Below are 24512 nucleotides of genomic sequence, written 5' to 3' on the forward strand. Positions count from 1 at the left end.
TGCTACAAAAACAAAACAAAAGAAAACAAACAAACAAACAAAAAACACTTAATAGAGTTTGCTAAATTGAGCAACTTTTTTTTTTTTTTTTTAATTTGCCTTTTCAAGAAGTGATGACTCTTTCACAGTGTTATTACTGATTTGTTATGGATACCAAGATGAACAGAACCTGGCAGCCTCTCCCCTGCATGTTGGACATCCAGACCCAACAGCAGGAATGTATGTGGCTGTTCCTAGACACTGGTCCTCAAAAATGGTGGTAGCTTGGGATTTGCAAATTGTATTTGGTTGTGTACATTCATAGTATTGCAAACTAGAGATGCCAGAACACAAATAAGCATCAAGTTGTATGCTGTTCCATGTCTCTGATATAGGAATTGTCACCTTTAAGTTTCTCTTCTCTTGTAGGCTGTCGTTTACACTGATTCTAGCATTCCTCTGTAAACACTTACTTAGTTTCCTTTATGTATTAGATTAATTTTAAAGGCATGTTGACTCAAAATAAGCACATCTCTAGAGATTTACTTCATTGTAGAACAGTGACAACTATTATTTCATACAGTTGCCACTTAATACCATGTGACATTTCAGAGAAGCCATAATTAAGCCCATGGTAATTACGTGTTATCTTACAGCTGTGCTAGCACATCTTGGTACAGTTATGAGTGATGATAGAGGAGTTAATTGTGGTTCAGGCATCTGCTGTGGCACAGGACTTGCTCTTCTCAGTGGCAGGTTCTAAAGCAGCTCAGGTCACACTGCCATCTCATGGCTGTTGGGCAAATTAATAAGGTAGTTGCTTAGTTTATAATTAGACATGTCAACATAACTGAAGCCACTCTGGCTTGGCTGATAGCTCTTCTGAACAGATGCTGTTCCTGGGTCCTGACCAGCCTCGGGGTTCAGAGGCTACCCCTGGGGCTGATGGTGAAGCAGGTCATGACACATTGGCTGGCTGAGCTGTACCAGCCTCTTTTTGTGGCTGGAGTGCTAGAGTCTCTAGTGCTTTCTGCAGGCATTTAAATTCACTGAAAGGAGAAGGGATGAATAACAGAGTGTATGCTGTAATCTTTGCCACGGTTTATATTTTGGAAACTTTATCGGTCCAAGAACATATTTAGCCTTGTTATTCAGATCAATGGTTCCTACTTGTTTTAGTGCTGATGTCTACAAGAAAAATTGCTGTTGCATTTAGTGGCAGTATGCATCATCCAGTTTTATTGGAGTAAGGGAAGCACTTAAAAGTCTTCTAACTTGGATCAGCTCATATATCTTTTACAAGCGAATCAAGATGATCAAACAAGCAGTATGTAAAATTTAGAAGAGGCATCTCTATACAGCCAACATGACATACCCTCTGTGGCTCCTGAACTGCAAGTTTTCTTCTGCTGCTGAGGCTTGCCTATCTTTTTCACTCAAGCCACAGGCTCTGGAGAAACAGCTGAGATAGTAAACTAAGAAAATGAGGGAGAGAGAAGTAGGTACCAAGTAAAGTTATCTGGGAAATACGATTCATCGTGCCACATGAGAAGTATTAAACATTGCTGGTTTTGTGGAGAAATTTTGAGTCAGCCATATTTGCTGTGTCTCTGACCTGTACCTCAGTTGTTCTAGCAGCTGATCAGCCCTTGGCAGAGGGGGTGAAAGTAATTTACAGCAAGCGGCACAAGCTGCCCAGAAGTATACCTTTCCACTGCACGTGGGAATTACCGGAACAGCATATCTTGTGTTAATGTATGTGTGGATATTCTGGTTCACTTACACATCTATCTTTAAGAATGCTACCAAATGATTGTCCTTACTGATCTAACAAATTATTATGGAAGTGAACTGTGGGATTGAGTTACTTTATCCCTTAACAAAAAGGGCAGTACTTCCCCTCAGTAAGTACGTACTTCCCCTCAATGCACCCTCAGTAAGTTCGCAGATGACACCAAGTTAGGTGTGTGTGTCGATCTGCTCGAGGGTAGGAAGGCTCTGCAGGAAGATCTGGATAGGCTGGGACCAATGGGCTGAGGTCAACTGCATGAAGTTCAACAAGGCCAAGTGCCGGGTCCTGCACCTGGGGTGCAATAACCCCAAGCAGAGCTACAGGCTGGGAGAGGAATGGTTGGAGAGCTGCCAGGCAGAGAAGGACCTGGGACTGATGGTGGATAGTCAGCTGAATATGAGCCAGCAGTGTGCTCAGGTGGCCAAGAAGGCCAACAGCATCCTGGCTTGCATAAGAAGCAGTGTGGCCAGCAGGGCTAGGGAAGTGATTGTCCCCCTGTACTCGGCTCTGGTGAGGCCGCACCTCAAGTACTGTGTTCAGTTTTGGGCCCCTCGCTACAAGAAGGACATGGAGGTGCTTGAGCGGGTCCAGAGAAGGGCTGTAAAGCTGGTGAGGGGCCTGGAGAACAAGTCCTACAAGGAGTGGCTGAGGGAGCTGGGCTTGTTCAGCCTGGAGAAAAGGGGGCTCAGGGGTGACCTTATTGCTCTCTACAGATACCTTAAAGGAGGCTGTAGCGAGGTGGGGGTTGGTCTGTTCTCCCACATGCCTGGTGACAGGACGAGGGGGAATGGGCTTAAGTTGCGTCAGGGGAGGTTTTGGTTGGATGTTAGGAAGAACTTCTTTACCGAAAGGGTTGTTAGACATTGGAACAGGCTGCCCAGGGAAGTGGTGGAGTCACCATCCCTGGAGGTCTTTAAAAGACGTTTAGATGTAGAGCTTAGGGATATGGTTTAGTGGGGACTGTTAGTGTTAGGTCAGAGGTTGGACTCGATGATCTTGAGGTCTCTTCCAACCTAGAAATTCTGTGATTTCTGTGTGATTTCCCCTTGCATACAAGTGGGAAAGCCCACAGGTTTGGCATTGGTTTGTAAACAGAAATAACTATATTGCAAACTACACACAAAATAAACAAAACCAAAACAAACCAAAACAGCCAATCCATCAAGTCTTATTAGTGTATGTTATTGCAATGCATATCCAGGACTTAACGCATGTAAGTCTGTATATTTTAAAAAAATAATAATGTTATTTCCCCTTCTCATAGCCTAGGCTAGGAACACAGTTATGTGGCCCTTTCAAAACAGTGATAAAATTAGTGGCATATATAAAAGAGGAAGTGTGGGCTGAAAGACTAGGGTCTTCATTTACAGTAATTAAAATAATGAATAGGCTAAGCTATCTTCAGAGAGCTAATGTTTTGCCTTCCCATACTGAACCCTAGATTTGACTTCCCTGAAAAATGCTTCCACTGAAAGTGTTTCCAAATAAACTGTCCTCACCTTGCAATCCTACAGCCCCGGCAGGTGTTATCTGAGTGTTATTTGAAGAACAACAGGCTTTAGCTCAGGATTTTGGTACTTTTTGTCAGCAAATAAAATCGGACCCAACCACAACTTCTGTACAGGAGGTGACTAGCTTAGTTAAAAGTGAGGTGGTCTTCTTTTTCTTCAGCTTCAGGTAGCATGCTCAGGGCATTAGGGCTCTCAGGGTATTGAACTCTTCAAGATGAAATACACCTTTTGTGTATTATATACAGGACCTGCCATGGACCTCATTTATAGGATGGGCCTGCAGGCTACTGTGCCAGTAAAAATGTTGCTACAAAAGAGGCTGAGCAAGAAAGATCCAAGATGCCCCTATTTTTCCTCAAAACTAGGATATCTCCATGCTACCTTGTACTGTGGAAGTTCTGCTGGTGATAAAGTGCTCACTATATTTGGCCAAGGAAGAAATACGGAAGTGCCATGCCAGTCCCTGGGAATCAGGGTGGGCTTTTTTCTGTGGACATGTCTGACATTTTTCTGTAGTGTTTTTTGTTCTGTTTTGTTTTCCAAGTGACTTGCTTAACCCAGTGATGGAGGAAGAAGGGAGAATGCACTGGTGTCAATGGCCAGTGCGTGTAAGCTTCTACTTGGTGGCTGCATGCAGGCGTGTGTACGGCCTGCTGTGTTTAGGCCTTTGAGTATAGGCAGATATAAATCCCTTAGTTGCTAGCAATGGTATGAATAATTAAACAAACAAACAAACAAAAGTTTAGTGATTAGAGAGACAACTTTTCTGCTTGGAGAAAGGCTGGACAGGCACATGTGGAAAGCCCGATAAACCAGCCAGCCTAGCCCAGAGCCCCACAGGCCCAAAGAGCTGCTGATGGCAGCCAGCTTGGCAGTGTAGGGGGGGGTCCTCGCTTCCTCTTTTATGCACCACGTACATACAAATGTTCATTAAATGCTTTCTCTCATTGGCCTTCAACGACCCCTGCCAGGGTTTTTGCACCAGTGTCTCCTTGGAAAAGCGGGCAGCAGGGGAGGGTGACTTCGGCGAGCCACTGCAGAGCAGGGGTCTGCTGGTTGCTGCACATAGCATGGGGAGACTGGGTGCAAGAGACAAATGCATGAAATCACCCACTTATTTTTAGGTTGAGAGTAAGAGCGTGTATTTCTGGGAGGGATGCTGACCATAGAGTAAACCGGAATTAACATTTACTTTAGATAAGCTTCAATATTGACTAAAAATAGAAGTCGGTTTATATATTGCTATAGACATCCTTCAGCAGGATCCGGATGGCTTTCAGAAAGCTCCCTGTGGCTGCAGTAATGGCATAGTGTAGTTGGGGAATCCAATAAACACAGTGGGCAACAGGAGGTAAAAATAACTTCATGCTATTTTGACAAGGTGACAAACTTTGCTTACACCTCATGTCACTGCTGCTGTCAACTAATTGTGAGCATAGTTTGTTTAATGTATCGCACTGGGATGTCTGGACTAATTTATCATGAGTCGGGGAAGGCAAGGCAATTAAACATCTCACTTGATTTTGTGTGCTGTGTGACAAACCCAGCCAGGCTGCTAACTAACAATTTTGTTAGTGACGTTGCTGAGGAAAGAAGCGGGACTTGCTTTCTTCTGGGACCTGTAGGTCTGTAAGCACTCACAAGGAGGGCATGGAAGCATTGCATACTCTCAGCTTTTCTAAAGGCATCTGCATTTGTGTGAAATCAGAGGTTAGGGTGAGCTTGAACTATTTCTTTCTTATGAAGGAGCCTGTACCAAAAGTCTAACATTGCTAGTTGCAACTGGTCTGTCCTCATTAACCAAGCAAAGTGTTTAGGAGCGTCCAACTTTTATAGAGTAATGATAAAAGTAGCTCAGTAGAAATCAGCAGGCGAAGCTCAGAACTGTGACATCAAGCTCCAAATTTGCCTTATTTTCTTGGACTGCTGGTCTATGGGGTGGCATAGGTCAATATGGCCAAATTCCTCCGAGAACCTCTTACACCAGGGCTACTCGTACACTGAGGTGCACGAGTAACGTCATAAACAAGAGAGCCTGATGTTACCACAACCTCTGTGCTTCTCTCTTCACATTATTTGTAGTGAATATGACTCTAGGGATTGCAAATTCCTTGCCTTAATTCCACTGGTTTAAGCTGAATTATACACACAAGAAGTTTGTCCGGGAGAGGGGCTGGGGGAAATTGCGTTTTTACTTATTTATTTTTAAATCACTGGCAGCAACACAGCATCCCTCATGCTATCCAGATACTCAAATTCAACGTTTTTCACATTACTAAGCCAGATAACTATGCCTCTTCTGGCATAACTCATGCTGATAACAAATCCTATGTAGTTCCATAGTTTACTTCTCTGAACTACTCTGTATGTACAGCACACACCAAATTAAGCTATAGCATAGCAGACAATTTAGAAATAACTGGGTCACAGAAGGGTCCGGCATGTCACAAATTATTTGCTTTGACTGCCCACGCACACAACAGCAAAAAGTGTCATTTCTGGAGAGGGAGAATAGATCTGGATCTCTCAGAGATGACAAATAGGTTATTGTTCATCTGAACTTTTCACACAAGTATTGTATGATAGTTAACATGTGCAATAATAAACATGGAGTGGCCAGCTAATGGGAAGCAGATGTGCCAAGAATTCCAAGTAAAATGTTTGAAAGCTGCAGTGTAAATTGGGCCTTTCGACAAGTGGTCCAAGCTCATGTGACCACCAGGGTCTCGGAGGAATAGATTTAGAAGGGGAAGCTAAATAGGAAAGGAGTACAGCACTTTAATGTATAACTCTGTGAGGTTTAGTATCATGTAGAAAAGTGGTAGATCACAGGATCCACCATGTGACTGGTATTCCATGACTTTATAACATCTAGTACACCTTACCCCTTGTGATTTTTGTTTTGATGGAGAGAAATGGGATAAACGAGATAAAATCCACTCGGACTTAATTCTGAACAGTCCAGCTCCATTAAAATTTCGAGGGGTCTTTGCCTGGGTTTCAGTGGGTTAGGTCTGGGCTATTGGAAAGGACCTCTACATGTAAACTTAAACAGTGAAAATCAAACGAAGACAATCAACAGTCTCAGTTATCTACCCAATGTCTTTGTCTTCAGCTGAAATCTTATAGAAAACTATGACAAATAAATTTAATGTGTGTAAAATGATATAATTTTTAAGTCTAGTTAATTCTACTTAGAGTAAGACTTAAAACTCTCTTTCTAAAAGTGTGGCAGGACCTGGTTTATAATCTTCTCTTAGTTTTGTAGGGCTCATCGTCATTGCTAGGCCTTTGAGTGTGGTAGGAAGGGCTAGCTGGCTAGCTACCTGTAAAGCGACAATTCAACAAGCTTCTGTGCCAGCACTGCAGAAATACTGGCTGAATTGAGCCTAGGACTACACCATGGCTCTATCTGTCTTCAGGAACAGTAGGGCTTCAGCTGTGCTTCACACTTAACACACCGCACAGGTTGAAATTGGTGGGATTTTTGCACTGGAGGTGATGTTTTCAGATTTTCATTTGCAATTTATATGTTTTGCTGTGGAGCTGTGGCATGTCTGTTTTCTTTATGAAATTGCCCCATTGTCCTGGGGATCCTTTCAGAGAAGGGGGAATAGCTGTCACTGGTTTGCAGAGCAGACAGCCACTGGGGATATGGCGTTTAAGAAACCTGTGATAAGAATCCATTGTGTCTGTCTCAGATACCCAAATTCTTGGGTATCTGCTTGAGGCTGATGCAAAAACTGTGGTTTTTTTTGTTTTTTTTTTTTTTTTTTTGTGGCAGGTCTAATCCCCTCCTGGCGCTGGACAAAGAAGGGTAATCAGTAGGGGGGATTTAATTTATTGTTTCTCTTTGAGGTATTGCTCTAGGTAGCCTAGCACTTTGCCCAGAAGTCCCAGGACTAGCAAGTAACGAATGAGTCTTCTTGGGAAAAAAAGAAAAATATCTCTTGTGAAAAGTCACAATTTCACCATTCACTTCCTTTATAATCCCCGAGAGGTTATTAAGAAGATCACAGGGAAAAGATATAGGCTGGGGCAATGCTTTTTGAAAGCTAACAGTGCTTTTTCTCTCCAACTGGTTTGATAGATCCAACATCGTCTTCTTGTCTGTGCTGTAAATTCAGCCATGGGTGAGAGCTGGCTGGTTAGCCAACAAGCACTGAGTCAGACCAGACTGGGATGATGCTGGCAAGTGAATTCTATTAAGAGCATATCAACCTTTTTAAGTATAGGGATACTCAGGAAGTATGTTTTAGGGTAGTCATTGCATTTTTGGTTGCAATGCAGTGATTTAGGAGGTACTGACAAAGGCTAGCCTTGTTGCAGTGAGGTTTAGTATTTTTGGAGTTTTTCTGTAGTCATGGGTGAGAGAGAATGAAATCTCAGCTTCAGGCACTCTGAATTGCTTTCTGGTGGAGCTTCACTTTTCCTTAACCATGGCTCTTGTACCTTGACAGCCTCTTTCTTTTCTCACTGTGGTCCTGATCTCCTTCATCTCCATCCATCAGTGGAGATGAAGGAAAGACAACTTTGTCATTGTGTCCCCTGCAGGACTGGGGCAGCTCTTTTCGGTAGGGTCTTGAGTTGTGTGGCGTGTGCTTTTGGAGCATACTGCCACATGGTTGACTTTTGGATTTAAGGATTTCTGTCTACAGCTCCTCCTATAGCCACTCTAAAATAAATATCAGGAAAAAAAAAAAAAAAAACAACAAACAAACAGCAAGCACAAAGAGAATGTCATTACAGTACATTGGCAATCACGAGTGTGTCTCCTCTCATTATGGTGGTGAAACCTTTTAGACACATTGATCCCTCAGCTGAGGAAATGAGGTTCAATCAACTGAGTGAGTGAGAACACAGTATCGCTGGTGTCAGTGTGAAATAAAAGCATGCAGTGATGATTCTGCTAGTGAGACCAATGGTAATGAACAAAAAGCAATTCAAAATAAACCTGTATATGGTTTTACAGCACGTGTGTCTATGCATTTTAAAACATATAATATATGAATACATACAACACAGCTGTAATTCTAACCACATCCAAACAAATATATGACGGCTGTTGGAAAATATGAGAGCTGCAAAACTTGACCGCTACTTGCTGTTAGCAGTGTGTCCGTAAGTTAGTCCCAGTCCCAGTTCAACCCAAGCACATGCTTAGCTTCAGTTCTGCTGTTCGGTTCACCTGAAGTCAATAAAGCATAAGCATGCACTCATATTTAAGCAGGTCCTTAATGAAGCACGTAGCACAGCTGAATAGAGACTCCTGAGTAGAGGTTTATTGCATGAGAAGGAAAATGCAGAAATCTAGATGTATGAAAGAAAGAAAGTAAACTCTATGAAAGGGGAAAAAATTACCTGGTGTATTTTTTTCTTTTACTTGGCTCTGAGGAATTCCTTCCGTTACTGGTATACGGCATATGATAAATGTTTTAGAAATATGTTTTACATTATAAGATGCATTCTCATTTGGGCATGAATTGACCATAAATCATGTTGAAATATACCCCCACTACTGAAAGCCAGGGCAAGAGTTTAAGTCTAATGCTAATGCATAGTTTTCAAGGGGATAGAAGAATGGTGAGTCTGGATCACTAAATAAATGGGTTTGCTGCTGAAATAGTACAGTTTAAGAAAAGAAAATCCTTAAATATTTAAAAAGGGAAAACTGATTTCTTGCAAATGGGGCTTTGAAAATTCTGGATTTATACACTATTCTTTTAGTTATTATTATCAGAAGAAGATTTTTGATTGAATCATTAGCTTCTGTATCACCTAAGGTTTGTACTGATTCTGTCTTCAACCCAGATAAAGTTTTCTGTATTCTAAATCTACTTGGAAAACTCTACTCAAGTAGAGAAACAAGAAAACATCTCCTTCACTTAATGGGAACAACATTTGAAGATACAGTTTGTACCATGACAATTGCAGTCTAGATTTGCAGATAAATCTAGATGCTGACAATGATTTACTGCTTGACAGATTAAAGTAGAAAGCTTCTCACAGTATGACTGCTGTTGTGTTGAAAACCCATAGCTCTGTCCCCGTTGATCCAGCAGGTTCCTACCTAATTCATTGGTAGGTAAGTGAATGTGGGGAATTCCCTCTTTATGAAATGTACTTGGTATTTATCATATTTTATGGATATGTGTTAGTGTATTTTTCTGATTTTTCATAATTACTCCATTTATGTATTTATGTTTCAAAGTAGCATCCTCCTCTTTGACTGCTTCAGCACTGACGGGGGCTTGAAAAGAGAAAAGAAGAAAAGTCTTTCCTTTTCTTTTTACGGTGTAACAAAAGGTGGCTGTCCTCTTCTCTCTGGTTCAATGGGAGACACAGCCATGATAAATATTTTTCACAAAGCCACACTGAAAGAGAAATTGAAAAGGGTTCTTCTGACCTGATGCGCGAGAAGAGCTATAAAAATGTCTGAAAAATCTCTCTTTCACAGGAAGACTGAAGAAGTTTGGTCTCCTTAGCTCATCACAGCTGGGTCTGAAGGTGGATTAGATCACACAGCTCTGTGGCTAAAAATAAACTGTAGTATTACCCTTAAGACCTGATTTACAAACACAGTGACCAACCTCCTTGTACTGAGCACTTGCCAGAAAAATACAGAGAATGCCTGTGAAGAACCAGCAAGTCTCACAGCTGTGATGGGAAAGCTTTAGTTTTAACTTCAAGTTCACTTGAAGTCTCCTCACTAAGCACACACTGACATAAATGTATAGGTAATAGCTGGGAGAGGAGGCAGCAGCCCTTATATTAACAAGCTCGTGGGATGCCTGCCCACCGCTGGGGCATTCTTGGTGATGGTGCCAGGGTGGGAGAAGAAGTAGCAGCACAGGCATATGTGCTCCCCTTCTCCTCCTCCCCATGTGGGAGCACATCTGAGTTATACATGTGGACCAGCTTAAAGGAGACAGTAAAACCTCAAGCACAATAATACTGCCAGGACACCGCAGCACTTTTTTGGTGTAAATGCAAGGAAAAGCAAATGATTAGCCTAACAAAAAGCAGTGTCATAAAGTTAAACAAGGTATTCATCAAAATTATGAAAATGATACTGAGTTCAATATGTTCACTGCAGAAGCAAAATTAGGTATTTTTCAGAAGCTATTAATAATGTGAGAAGTGGCATTTTGGGAGGAGAAGCCTGCAGGAGGGGAACTGCCTCTTAACACGCTGTATTAATGAACCAAGTTTGTACACAGTGATGCTGTAAACAACGCAGACATTTGTTTTCTGTCTCTTTCTGTAGTCAGAACATTACTGTGTGTGTGTGTGTGTGTGTGTTTCTTAGCTCTGCAATTCAAGTTATTAATTAAAAAGTATTGTCAAGGGTGCTTTTCACTGTAGGTCCCCAATTTACAAATAACTTTTCTAATTTAAAACCTGATCTGGAGACCGACTGCTGCCAAAATAGAGAATGTTAAACTGCGGTTAAGTACTTCATTAATATAGAATGGTGTAAACTACAAATTACCCTTATGATGCAGGTATGGAGCCTCCCCAGACAATACAAACATCAAGATTGAAGCAGAGAGAACACAGGGATATAGAAATGCAGGCACAGCTAATTCCAGTTTGAATAGTTCATTAACAAAAGGTTGGCATACGATTTAGTGCACTATTCCTTGTTCCCAGTCCTTATTGTTAGCATAATATTCATTTAACAGTACATTATTATAATGCTTATAGTTGCAGTTAGATGTTTCCCATTGCTTTCATTTCTTCCAGTGCATGCCAGGATTTTAACAGCTGAAACTGCAAAGACCTAAGCATGCACTTTCTGTTTCTGCTCTGCTTGCCAAAATTCCCATTGGATTAAATGTTGTGAGATTACGTTAGTATTTGGATGTGCAGTAAAACAAAAAATAAAAATAAATTAAAAAAAGGAGGGGGGAAGGGCATGGGAGTACAGTGTTCCTGGCCTGTCCTTGGATAATCCTCCTTGCCAGGAATAGAGAGCTAAAGTTTTTCATGGACTCACACACCTCCGTATTGTATCGCTGCTAGTTGAAATAAGCCCTCCTGGGAGCGCTCTACAACGTACAACGTGAGAGACAAGTGTTGCATTCACCTCATCTAGCCACTTTGCTTCTCTCATCCCTCTGGAGATGAATGAACCCATCCTTCTCCCCAGTGTGTCAGCTCGCATTTCCTTTAGCTTCATTAGAGAGCTGTCTAGCATCATTCAGTGCCTGGATAATTAATTGAAAAGCCCCATCACTTTCTTGCCTCAAAGTGCAGAGAATTTGGCTTGGTAGTGCTAATGGGATTGAGTGCCATTTGTGGAATTTGCTTAATCACTGCATATTGACTTTCTGGCTAAATCAGATTACTTTTATCCATATTGATTGCACAGTTAGAGAACTCCCGTGAAAATCTTTTCATTACATGTTGTAAATATCCTTGCTAAAACAACGTAAATGCCACGTTGATTTAATTTGGCACTGTAATGAGTAAATTGGTTCTTTCAATTTGATCGTACACCAACGGCTGAAAGTATTGATGAGTGACCTTTCCTTTTTATTTAGTGTTAAGCACTGTGCCACTTAGATTTAATACTGGAGAACATTCACTGTTCACTTCTGCATAACCCTGGCCATACTTATGTGTATGAGCCTGTGTATAGATTATGTGTGGTTAATTAACACACTCTTTAAGCTTACAGAAGGGTAATAAAGGAACAGTGCAATGTTGCTTTGCTCAACCTGTTTTTGAAGCAGATCTGAAGACCTTTGTGGTGGTGGAGCTACAGTAATCTGCAGACAGACAAGGTCTGTGGCAGAAGCATGTCACTTTTACTAGTTCAACCTTTCCTTTCAAGGTAATGTGTTGCTAAGTCCTTGCATCATCATTTGCAATTTTAACCCCCCAAAACTGAAGACTCAAAATGCCCCAGCCTTTCCATGAGTCATCTTGAGCAAGGGCTTTAAATAAGTACTCTGCTAAGCTTTATGTAGCAAGTATCAAACATCTGGATGTCTGGAAGCCTCCCTTCCTCTGTTGATTTTTTTCACCACCTAATTCTGTAATTGCTGCCACTCTACTTAACTCGTCCCCGGAATATTCCTATGCTCACATCCACTTTCTGGCATCACATTCAACATCAAAAAGGGCAGTTTTCAAACAGCAACACGTATGTATACAAGCACAGCCCCAGGGCACTTGCAGATGATGCTCAAGGTCAATGCTAACCTACAGTCCGGAGATGGCTTTTATCTGAGGATGTTCCCCTGCAGGAACAAGCTACGCTTTTGAAAGAGCCAAGTCAATATCATGAAACAGCTTACCACAAAATTACCTTCTTGCTGAACATGCACCCTCAGCACAAGCCCACACTCAGCTCAATCCCTTCACAGGAGATGTTAAACTTTCCCTGTGAGCTTCCTGTACTGAAAGATGACTTTACCTTCAAGAGCATTCCCACAGCAACTCTCCAACAGCCCTGACATCCAGCATCCTGCATTAGGGTTCACTGTTGTCATCTGCAGCAAGTTTCCTGAGAAACCTAAGGTGCCAGGCACACCCGGCTTGTGCCAGTGCAAGAAATGCTGAGCATGTGTCTGTGTGTTTCCAGTTGCTTGCCAGAAGCAGCAGTTCCTGTCTTTTTGGAGCTCCTGGCCCCTCTGCCGTTGCATTTCCTGGGATCTACTGTGCTTCTCCCAGTGACCCTGCTCCTGGATGAGAAGAGTATGTGGAATGAATGGAATGAAGTAGCCAAAACAAGGGCTAACAGCAACAAATAAAGCTGCCACTTATCTCTGTGGTCGCACTTCTCTGAGCTCCTGGTGTTCATCCTAAAGATCAACGTAAAGACACCTTCACAACAACCCCAAGCACAAAAACTGCCTTTTTTTTTTTTTTTTTTTTTTTTTTTTCTTAATAATAAACGTGTGGGCTCTAAGGTCTGAGAGTTTTATCCTGTAACTCCCTTCCCCTCCTCATGCAGGAGGACGTGTGACATTTCTCTTGCCCACTGGAGGTGACTGCCTTCTTGCCTTGGCTCTTGCTCACCTTTTATTGCAAGTTTGACCGATTAGTTTTGCTCCCAGACAGTCTACCTTTTAAAATATTAGCACAATTACTTTCAGCCTTTGTTTAGCCGTGAATGTTGCTGCTTGAGGGCTGGATCACCTCTCCTACGAAGAGAGCCTGAGAGAGCTGGGGCTGTCCAGCCTACAGAAGAGAAGGCTCTGCGGTGACCTCATGGCAGGCTTTCAGTACTTAAAGGGGTCTTGTAAAAAGGAGGAGGACTGTTCACTCGGGTAGACGACAGAACAAGGGGAATGGTTTTACACTAAAAGAGGGCAGATTTAGGTTAGGTGTTAGAAGGAAACCGCCGCCAGGGGGCACCGCGGCGGCGGCGCGGGGCGGTGCGGGGCGGAGCGGGGCGCCCAGTCCCGCCGGGGGTTGGCGGCTCGGGGCGAAGCCGAGCCGGGCTCAGACCTGAACCCGGGAGGAGCAAGAAGAAGAGGAGGAGGAGGAGGAGAAAAAGAAAAAGGAGGAGGAGGAGAAGGCGGCGGTGCTGGGGCTCGCAGGATGGCGGCGGGGTGGCGGGTGCTGGCGGCGCTGCTGGCGGCCGCCCTGGCTCGCTGCTACAACGTGGACCTGCGGCTCCCGGTGGTCTTCCAGGGCCCCAACGGGTCCTTCTTCGGGTACTCGGTGCTGCAGCACTACCACGACAGCACCCGGTGGTGAGTGGGGGACCCGCCGGACACCCGGCCCCGGGGGGAAAGGCGGTGCGAGCAGCCGTCGTGCCGCCTTAAATGGGGGGAAAAGGGGGGAAAAAATGGGTTTTAGCAGTGTTTTTCGCGGTGACAGTGCCGGTCGTGGAGGGGTAGCGGTGGGAGAGCTGGTGTGTGCCCGCTGCTGTGGCGAGGCACGGGGGAACGGGCACGTAACTTTGATTTTTTGGGTAAGGATAGGAAGTTTGTCCTCTTCCCCTCCAAGTTACCCACACTGGCAAGCTTCTCGTTGGTCCTCTTGGTTGAAAAGAGCCCCGGAGTGTGGTCTCTCTATCCCTCATCTGGGTCAGAGGCTCTTTGTTAGAATTAAAAGAGATTTTTTCTCTTAGCTGGACCTAGCTGGTGTCGTCTGGTGGCCTTCCACGGGCAGGAGCCGCCGCTGCCAGTGCGTGCCCACAAAGCTCGCCTTTATCTCTCACGCATAGATACAGCCCAATTGCTCAGCTGTTGGTGTTGGAACTGTAGCGCACTGTGATAGATAAATCAATGTATTCATGCTGGCGGCCACTTTGTCCAAAATGACTCTTTTTCATGCCCTTTAGTTCACAAGTAGTTGTGTGCTTTGCCTCTCTGCGCAGCGGCTTTCTCGGAGTATTCACTGTTAAGGACTCAGGAGGCTTCAGGAGGAAAAGCTCTCGGAAAGAAAAGCTCTCAGTTCACAGCGATGCTTAACTCAGGGCAGGAAGCAACAAAGGATGAAAAGGCTGAAAGTGGCTTGTATTCGACACGGAGCATGGGGGGCTGGCCACAGGGTGAGCAAGATCCGGTGAAAAGAGAACAATGCAGCTTGTTGCCCCTTGTCTTAGTGCCCGTCCTTCTGGATGGTGACATGGATTATCTTCAGGTGGCACCTGCTGGTGTCATTTTGGAAAGCGAGGGTGAGCAGGGAGGAGAATCTCAGTGACATCCAGCTTTGCCTGGAAATGATGCTGGACCAGCGGCCCAGGGCACCCTTCTGAAGGCAGACATCTGTAGTTAGTCTGATGCCCCAAATTATTTCACACCTGTTTTCTGAAAACAGAGCTTTTTCATGGAGCACCCAGAACCATAAAGTGTCTAACATCACAAACTATTCTTAAATAACTAAAAAGAACATTAGCCCTAGCACCTGGAAGGGTGAGTAGCAGCTTTATATGGTCAGCATCTGCACAGGGCTGTCAAAAATCGTGAGGGTAGGATTGTCAACCTGTGAAGGGACAGCAAAGAGTTTTGCTCATAGAAGTATGTGCAGCCTTCTTCAGTTTTGTGGAGATGTCGCCTTGAACTGAATGGGCTTATTCTGAGTGCAAGCATTTTTTATTTATTTATTTTTGTACTGTGATGTAAAATCAATTTTAAGTGTTTAACATGTTTCTTCTGGAGAGCTTAAAATATCTGGCCAATCTTTCTGGGCATTGAGACCATCAAAGGACTGAACCTTCATCTGAGCCTTTAGCTATATCCTCGTCCCCTGAGTAGGGCACAAAGGCTTGCAGTGTTGTATAGTACTATTTTAAAATCCTAATCATACTGGACAGAACCTTGCTTCTGCCTGCAGATATCACTCCAGAGCATAAAAGCCTCTGACTTCCATTTCAAAGAGATTACATGTTGCAGATTATTCAATCATGAGATACAGTCTCTGTTTTATTGGCTGAGTGCAGAGGGAAATGGTTAGTAGAACTGATAGCATTTTTGGGATTTGTCAGGTTTTTCTGTGTGAAGCCTTTGTGTGCAAAGCTATATAGCTGTTTCCTTAGTTGGCTTGTAAAGTTAGCAGGTGATGTATTTTTCTTTCAAACTGATACGCTGTTGACAGGGTGAAGGCTGTTATATGGAATATGTAGCAAAAATGTTTTTTATTCATGCCATTGTAGCATACAGCTCCTATTAATAATCATAGGGTTATTGTTTTTGTGTGTCAGTTTCAGTCTTAGCTTCATAGCTTTTCACAAAGAAACATTATGATTCCAGTTTCTCATGTCCCTTTGGCCTATATGCTGTTGTGGGAAGTTAACCTAAGTTCATTTTGGACTGTGATATTTCAGTCATACATGGCTTGCCTGGTGAGCTGTGCACTATGTGAGTGTGCAGAATTGTGATCGATCCTATCCAAGGCTGTCTCCTGCCTGTCTAAATCTATTTTGTGTGTTAACACGCTCCTAAGCACGGGAGAATGTTGTCCTGATAGCTCAAGGCTTCTTAATCTTTATTGCCCAAGGATCCAGTATTCCCGTAGCATACTTTTGATCACTGAAGTGTATTATTCTCAGCAGTCTGTCCATGTGCTTTTTATATAAATTCATTTTTTTTCATAATAAAATGGTATCTGTATTTGCCAGCTCTTCAAGTTCAGTGTTTCAACCACTTGTTTTCCAACACCACAAGGAGTTTGTCTATGTTATCTGCCATAAACCTGCAGGTTTTCAGTAAACCAACCCAGAGTTTGATAATTTGTGAAGATTTATGTGAGCCAAATATTCTTGCCAGAGGAACTAAAGGAGGAATATTTAGTTTGAAGTGTTGTGTCAAATAAATACAGATAGTTAGACTGCTACAGAGACCTAGACAGAGAAACTATAAGGGGTATTCAGCCTCCACTGCAATAGTGATGAAAGTCAGTGCCTTTGACATGTCTGAAATAGTTAATTGCAATGATGCTTCCTTTTAGGAGTTGTTTTCGCACAGTTTTTGTGTTAAGAAAGGTTTGTCATCACAGATGTGCTGAAGTTATTGTTTTTCTGACAATGTCCTGTTTTCCTTCCTTGAGCGGGTTTTATGACCGTAAATCTTGAAAGACTTACCCGGCTCCCCGTCACTGCCATTTCCAGCAGAGCAAGGATCCAGGTGGTTGCTTGCATTTGGAGCACAGACAGGCTGAAGTGCTTCTGTTCTCTGGAAATAATTTGGAAGCTTGGAGTAAAGACCTGGCAAAGCGACCAAGAATGCAGTTTTCTCTGCTTTTCTCAAGGAGACGGTTCAAGAAGAAACAATGTCGATTTTGCCCCATTAAAAGATGTTAATGATGTGACATCCCTCATCATTCTTCTGTTAATAATGTTATTTTATGTCTCTCCTTTCCCCTCCTTATGTCTTCTCCTTACTGACACCTCCCCTGATCTCTCAGCAAGCCCAGGGTAACAACTTCATCCTTTCAGGCAACATGATCCGGCACTAAAAACTAAGGGAGTCAGTTTAGCTGCATGGGATCCTGCTGTGAGAACTACAGTAAGGAATGAGGCTGGATGTTGTGCTGCCACTTCGCTTCTTTGGCCCTGCACTTCGCCAGATTGCACTGTTGCTGAAGCATGAAGGTGGTTTTGCATCTCAAGCTGGTGGATGGATAGATGTCATTAGTTTATGGTGCACCTGCCTGTGCCCAAAATAAGACATAGGAGCAGACTGACCCAGCAGAGGCTGGCTGTTGTGCTAACGATGCCGTGTTACATCAATGACGCAGAGATGCTGTAGGTGCAGCAAGGGTGTGTGGAGGAAGGTGGGGAATCTGGGCTTGCTGGTGTTGCTCACAAGTTGTTCATCTACTGCCCCAATAACGGTACTGCTTCTTGCTCTGCATGCGTTGGATGAACCTCTGTTATTTTATTTTGAGGGCTAAACAAGTGGCAAAGACCTTTCTGATGGGGAGAAGCTCAGCTGGGATGGGTTTCACCTTCCTCTGGTGCTGCTTTTGAAATCCGCTGCGGTATGCGAGGATATTTAAAGACTTTTTTCCCCTGCCACTTAACATTGCAGCAAGGTGAGGTACCTACTCTCTCCAGTCCTTGAACTGTGATTGCCTAATCACTCCTGGCATGTTCCAGGCTGATGCTTAATGTGCTTGGCATCCCTCCACACCGTCGGGCAGCATGACACTTTCTTTCACTGTTTCCACTAAATGCAGCACTTAGTTTCCAAATCTGTACGTCCTGAGGGTCAATCACCAGCAAAGTGATAGTTACTGTTCAGCAGGAAGTAATTTTAAGAAGGTGTGGATTTTCCTGAGGCCAGAACAGCTCCTTGTCATCCATTAATATTGGCTGATGTGGCCTCTGCAATGCGATGGTTTCTGGCTGCACAGTTGTCTCCATACAGATGAGGGCATTTGTCCTCAGCTGTGGGAGTACGAATGCAAGAAGAGAAGTGACAGCCTTTCTGCTTACTGCTTCTCATATCAGTTTAGATCCCAATACTTGGTTCACAGAGCCAGCGGGATGTAGCCAATTCTTAGAGATTTCTGTGCCTGTCAAGCAAAAGTGACCCTAAAATGGCCCCAGCCCTTTGGTTGTCTTCACTGGGAAGTGATCCCTTTCCTGTGGTGGGGTTTCCTGATCGAGGTGTTTCCCTGCAGCTGTCCACAACACCCTAGGAGCTTCCTGCGATGCATTATGGTTGTGGTGAGAGCTTATGCTCATGGATAATCACATCATAAGCCTTTGGCAGAAGGCTGGAAGACTGCTGGTGCTTGTTTGCTGATACTCCAAGTAGTCCTACAGTACCGCTGAAGAACTGTACCACAAAATTAGGCTATTTTAACCTAGGGCTTTTTAAAATGGTTGGAAGGTTGCCTGGTAATAGGGGAAAAAAAAAAAAAAAAAAAAAAAAAAGAGAGAGAGAAATAAAATAAGGGTTGTGATTCTCTGGGCTGTTCACGTATCTGTGTGTTTAGGTCAGGCCAAAATGCACAGTGCTGAGGCATGAGAAGACTGTGTGAGGCTCCGAGGCTTTGTTTTGAAATGCATTTCTATTTTGGTATGGTACCGGAGAAAAACACCTTCTCTGGTTGCAGCATTGTTTCACAGAAGTCTCCAAAGACCTCAGAGGTGTTTTAATGTGTAGGGGAGATGCAAAACAGACATTTGTTTTGCTCAGTGAGCTCCAACACACTAGCAGAAAAGTGAGTTTTCTGTCAAGACCTGCTGGGACTCTTGTGGCAGTTAAATAGGCAATTTTCTTCCAACAGTTTAAGCAGTCACATACAGAATCGGATGAAAGAGTAAAGGAATCTTTTCTTGGCAAAGGTAATATCCCAGCCTCAAGTCTTTGAATAGAACCACAGTAAGTGGTATGTGACAAATGCCAACCTGACCAGCCAAAAAGCATGGCAGCCAGCAGGAAGACCTCCCATCTTCCTGAAGGTGACTTCTTCCTGGGCACAGGCGAGCAGGGGTCGCACCAGAGGAAACAGGAATCCTGCAGAGGTTTCAGCCACTGGGAAGGAAGTGTAAGAGCGAATTAAAGAAACAAGACCCTAAGATTACATGGTGTATGAGGTAGGCGAGCTACCAAATTTGGATGTCTGGCCATTCAGGACAATCCAAAATAGATTTGCTTCTGGCACATGTCACCAGTTGGTTTTAGTGGCTCCTTCCTTGTGCACAGTCCACGTGGGGAGATGTGACAAATGTTTTTGAAAGGTATCGCTCAAGACAATCTGAGTCATATAATTCCCCCTCCCCCTCCAGCCTACTCAGATCATTAATTACAGATTTTTCCCATTCAGCTTTTTAAAGAGACCGGAAGAGGTCTCCATCTGGCATTCTGCAGTCTGAGGTATCTTTTGCACTAATTGCCGAATCAAATTTACTTTTGTTGGTTTAGAGGAAAGCTTCATTTAAACTGGAGGTCAGCATAGCCCACATTACCTTATTGTTACAATAGGTCATAGAAACATTTCTTGCCATTTGCAATTCGAACCAGTAACTCTTTAAGCTAGTAATATGCCCCCTTGTTTGTTTTTGTTGGACCTCATGAATGTCAATAAGTGAATGACGTGCATTCATTGCCTGTGTAAACGAGATGATTGGCATTGGATTTTCTGCCTGCTGCCTGGCTGGTGGGATTTCCATGTTGGGCTATTATTTCAGGCTCCTTTGTGTTCAGTCCCCAATGTGTGCAGGCTTTGTAGGCTTAAGGAACTTAAGCATTTCAGCCACTAATTCTTCTCACTTGTGCAAACATGATGTGCGTTATCTAGAGCAGCCCCATTGAACTTCTCCAAATGATACTGCTCAGCTCATGAGACTTGGGAGAAAATGTAGGGTTTCTTTTCATTTTGTGAATGTGTTTCCAAGTGCCGTGGGGTGGTTTTGAGATGTGTGGGGAAGCATATGGTATAGAAGAGGCTTCTGATGGCAGCTTATCCAGGTGGCCCAGGTTGGCACTGGACATGTGCGTGCATTGCGCCTTGGGTCTCTCTGTATTGAATGGTGACAATGGGTGGTGGTTGGGAATGGAACTTTAAAGAAGGAAAACCTTTAACACCAGGAAAGCTTCCGTTCTGGGGCTGTCCATCCATGCCATGGGTGGGCTGTGTGCCTGGGCAGACTTTGTACCAGTAGCTCTCTATCCTTTTAGTAGCTAAACCAAGAGTGGTACCTCCTTGGTCAAGCACCCATGGTCAACAGTGGTGCCTCCTCGGTCAACAGGCAGCACATACATGTACGCACACAAACACTGGAGGCCGTATTTTAGAGATGGTTGCCCTCAGTTCCAGCCCTGGGCTTAACTTCATCATGGATTTTGTTAGATAGAAAAGCTCTGCCCAGCCCCACAGTGCAAGGGTATCTGCAGAACTGATATTGAACTGCTTGGTGCTCCCCACCGTCCTCCCCGGCACTGCCTTCCTCCTGCTTAACCTCCTTCCTCACCCTCAAGTGCCTGCATCCAAGTTCACAGCCAGGTGAGGAGGTTGTCCCTTTGATGAGAAGAAGGCATGAGAAACTACCAGGTTGCTAAACAGTCACTTGTGGGATGATCCACTTAGCTAAAAGTGCTTATTGTCTTTCAAGGCTACATCTAGGAACCCCATGAGCATAGCTGTGTGTTGGAACTTCCCAAGGTACTAGTTCTCACACATGGGACAACTACTCCAGGTATAGTTGTCACAGCCTTAATGATAATGAGGGCTGATGGCAAGGCACTGTGGAAGAGAATTGTTCCTGTGTTGTCATCCCCCCACCCCCTTTTAAAAACTGTAATTACATAAAATCTTCTGATAAGGGGGTGCCTCAACTTTCTAAGTAGCCTTATTAAATTTAAGCTGTCCGGAAACAAGCAGGTTCAGGTTTCCTCATCTCATGGGTGTATTTTAGCTCTTGTGGAATTTTTGGGTTGATAGGGATAGAGTTAAAACTGAGGAAAAATAGATGCAGCTGCTGTTGTGTTTCCTAATACTCTCCTAAATGCTATCTGGGGTGAGAAAAGGACTTGCTTCAAAAGTGCTACACTGCTAATGGAAATTTAACTTATTAAAGTATTCATGGCTTCACTGGAGAAAAATGCTTTCACTGTCAGTGTTGTTTTCAGCTTGTGAATCAAAGTCATCGTTTTACAAGGTTGCTGGAAAAAAGTCTTTTTGCTGAGGAACCACTGGCAATGCGAATCTTGCTGTTGTTTGTGTTTTTTTTTTTTTGTTTTTTTTTCTTTTGGCTTGAAATTAATCACTTGTTACTTTGTGTTTGGTTTCCAGGGTCTTGGTTGGAGCTCCCAAGGCAGACTCTAAATACAGCACCTCTGTTCAGTCCCCAGGAGCAGTGTTTAAATGTCGAGTCCACACCAATCCTGACAGAAGATGCACAGAGCTGGATATGGGTCGAGGTGGGTATCAGTGATGCTTTGAGAGGAGGGACCAGAAGACCCCACATGACTTGCAGTCCTCCTGCCAGCTTCAAAGAGGCTCTGGGTCCCTGAGAGGGATTCATATGCCTCTCCTGGTGGAGCTGGGTGTGGGATGACCAGGTGGTGGGGTGATGGGTGTGTGGTGTGCAGAGTTAATAGCATCACAGCAATCTGTGGATTGTCTCATAATGCAGCTAATGATTCCTTGCCTTTGCTTCATGTGTGAAAGGAAATAAGTTTATCTGAGAGAGCCATGCTTGTACCCTACTGCACGTGATCATGATTGACTCATTTCTCTGACCTACTGTCTGAATCAGGGGAAGATGGGCTGCCTATTCCCAAAGTAAGGCTCTGATCTAAAACCTGCTGGATTCTGAGGGAGTAAATTGAAGTCTTTATGTATTTTCTCTTTCTTGGTCATGTGATTCACAGTATTGATTTCTCCGTCTATAATAAAACCTATGTCAGTATTGGTTTATTAATCTTGTCACATTTGAGTGACATAGAATTTCTTTTTATGAAGTGTACGTGGATTTAAACACTATTTTGGCAAGTTTGATTTGTCCAGCTACCATAGTGTAAACCATCTTTCACGGATTGATGAATACTGCCTGAGAGGACTAAAGATTTAGACCCCATTTTTTTTTAAATGCCCCATATCTCATTTCGCAGGATAACTTTTTTTTAACTGCATTCTGCAAGCAATCCCACATCTCTCCCATTTATTTCAATTGGATGGTTTATTCAAGTAAAGCTGTGGATATACTTTAATAGCTGCTGGCTGTTTGGGACAGTGTCTGTCTTCTACTATGGATGATGCCTTAGTAACGGTGAGCACCACCCTGACTAACGCATATAAGAAGTAATATTTAGGTTGAAAGGGAAAAGAAAAGCACTGACAGGCAGATGTTAGATGGACAATCACTTTTCCTATGGGGTGTCTTTGTAGATGTTTAAAACTCACGTCTCCTTGCCTTGCTGCCCTTCTTCTGTAGGCAATTCTCGGGGCATGCTCTGTGGAAAGACCTGTAAAGAAGACAGAGATGATGAATGGATGGGCGTGAGCCTGGCTAGACAGCCTAAGGCTGGTGGAAGTGTGCTGGTAAGTCCACTCTTTTCTTTGATCTCATTAAAATCACTGCTGCTGTCTGACTCTAATGCTAAACATGTCAGGATTAATGTGTTTGGTAGTGACTGACTGAGTCCAGCTTTACAGGCAGCAAATTCTGTAGTCTCTTCCTTCAAGCGGAAGGAAAATGAACCCAAGCCAGAAAGTTTTATTTATAGAGGAACGGCTTCAAAGCAATCACACCTGACTTGTGTCACCTAAGGGCTTCCTCCTAAATGTGAGGGATTAAATCTCTGAACGGAATAAATAGAACTTTGTCTGTGAGGTATCTGTTGGTTTGTTCTTTTTGTAGGTTGTCTGTGTTTATGTATCCATTCATTTTCCACGAGCATATGTATTGCATGTCAGAACTCACCATGAAAAATGTAAGATGAGACTTTGGGGCAATATTTTGTCTTTATGTATATGAATTTTCCATTAATGAGGTGGAAGAATTGAGAGTGGAGATGAATTAGTTGCATGTGGGTGGCCTTGTTGTCTCTGATATGGTTACCATGGAAATAGAAAGGGTCAAGGAGAGCAGATGTGGTCCTTAGGATGTGGAATTTATCTCTGCAAAACAATGCTTCCTGTGCTGGGAAAGAATCATAAAAAGAGCTGGACAAATACATTCATGCATTTTAAAAATATATTATGATCAATAATTGTCTGTGTTTGCATCCGCTGTTGAGCTCTGTCTACCCTGGAAGCCTGCCTGCAGGACTGTTAAACAAAATAAGAAAAATTGCAACTAAATGTTGTGCATAATATGTGGCAGGCAAATTTCAAGCTCATATCAGAGTAACCCTAACAACAATCTATTTCTAAACACTGACATTTGGGAGTTGAAAACTTGCAGTATGACCGCATCTTTCCAGTGAGGTAGGGAATTGCCCTGGTGAGTGGTGCCAACCAGTCACAAATGAGCTACAGGAGATTTCATGTGACACCTTCTGCACCAACCACTTACTAAGCCAAGTGGAGAAAGCTGCTTGACTTAAAGTCATTTTTCTTAATATGTATTTAGATTCCAAACACTTAAAACCCCAGATTCTTTCACACTGACTTCCCATGGGGGAGTGGGAGCATGAAATTCAGGCATTCCAACCAGAATACTGTAAGCAATTCATATTTTCAAGGGATAACCCAGTACATGTGCTTAGAAGAACCCTGCATGAGTGAAGAGTAACATGCACTGATCCAGAAAACCCAACTTCCTGCTACTATTCCATGTTGGAAGTGTTCAAGGTCATGTTGGACGTGGCTTTGAGCAACCTGATGAAAGATGTCCCTGCCCGTGGCACGGGTATTGGAACTAAATGATTTTTAAATGTCCCTTCCAACCCAAACCATTCTATGATTCTAAGACACATGATCCTCACAATTTTCTAGTCATTGGTCTGAGCTAGACAAGCTCTTCTGTCATTTTCAGAAGCTAGTGCATATACTTTGTTAGGCAACACTGAAACATTTTTGTCAAAATGACAATTATCTTAAGAATAATGATTTCATATATCTCAGTTCAAAGGGGAAGAGGTTGCAGCTGATGTCTAGGGAGATGACACCTAAGCAAAAGCAGCAGAGGAAAGGGAAGTTGGTGAAAAAGCCAGTTAACTGCCAAGGCTAAGTCTGGATGCTCACTGGCAGAGGGAAGGCTGCAGGGGTGAAGGACGTGGGCAGACTGGGAGGGCTTAGCTTGAAGGGGCGATTTCCATGCTCATTGCTGGAAGCAGGAAGACCCAGCTGAAGGCACTGGAGGTTTTAAG

General features: G+C 43.4%; 1 protein-coding gene across 3 annotated transcripts in view; it reads left to right on the forward strand.

Moving 5' to 3' along the window:
- The first annotated feature begins 13715 nt into the window (after window positions 1-13715).
- Window positions 13716-24512, forward strand: part of ITGA9 (integrin subunit alpha 9) — a 220574-nt gene continuing 209777 nt past the window's right edge. For 2 of the 3 annotated variants that reach the window (XM_084508396.1, XM_084508398.1), the window contains exons 1-3: window positions 13716-13991; window positions 21490-21617; window positions 22634-22740. In XM_084508396.1, the coding sequence (XP_084364522.1) occupies window positions 13837-13991; window positions 21490-21617; window positions 22634-22740 (390 nt within the window). In that variant the 5' untranslated portion in view covers window positions 13716-13836. The remainder of the gene's footprint in view (window positions 13992-21489; window positions 21618-22633; window positions 22741-24512) is intronic. The other variant, XM_084508397.1, reaches the window with a different exon arrangement.

Source organism: Aythya ferina (assembly GCF_964211825.1).
Source record: "Aythya ferina genome assembly, chromosome: 2".
Classification (NCBI taxonomy): domain Eukaryota; kingdom Metazoa; phylum Chordata; class Aves; order Anseriformes; family Anatidae; genus Aythya; species Aythya ferina.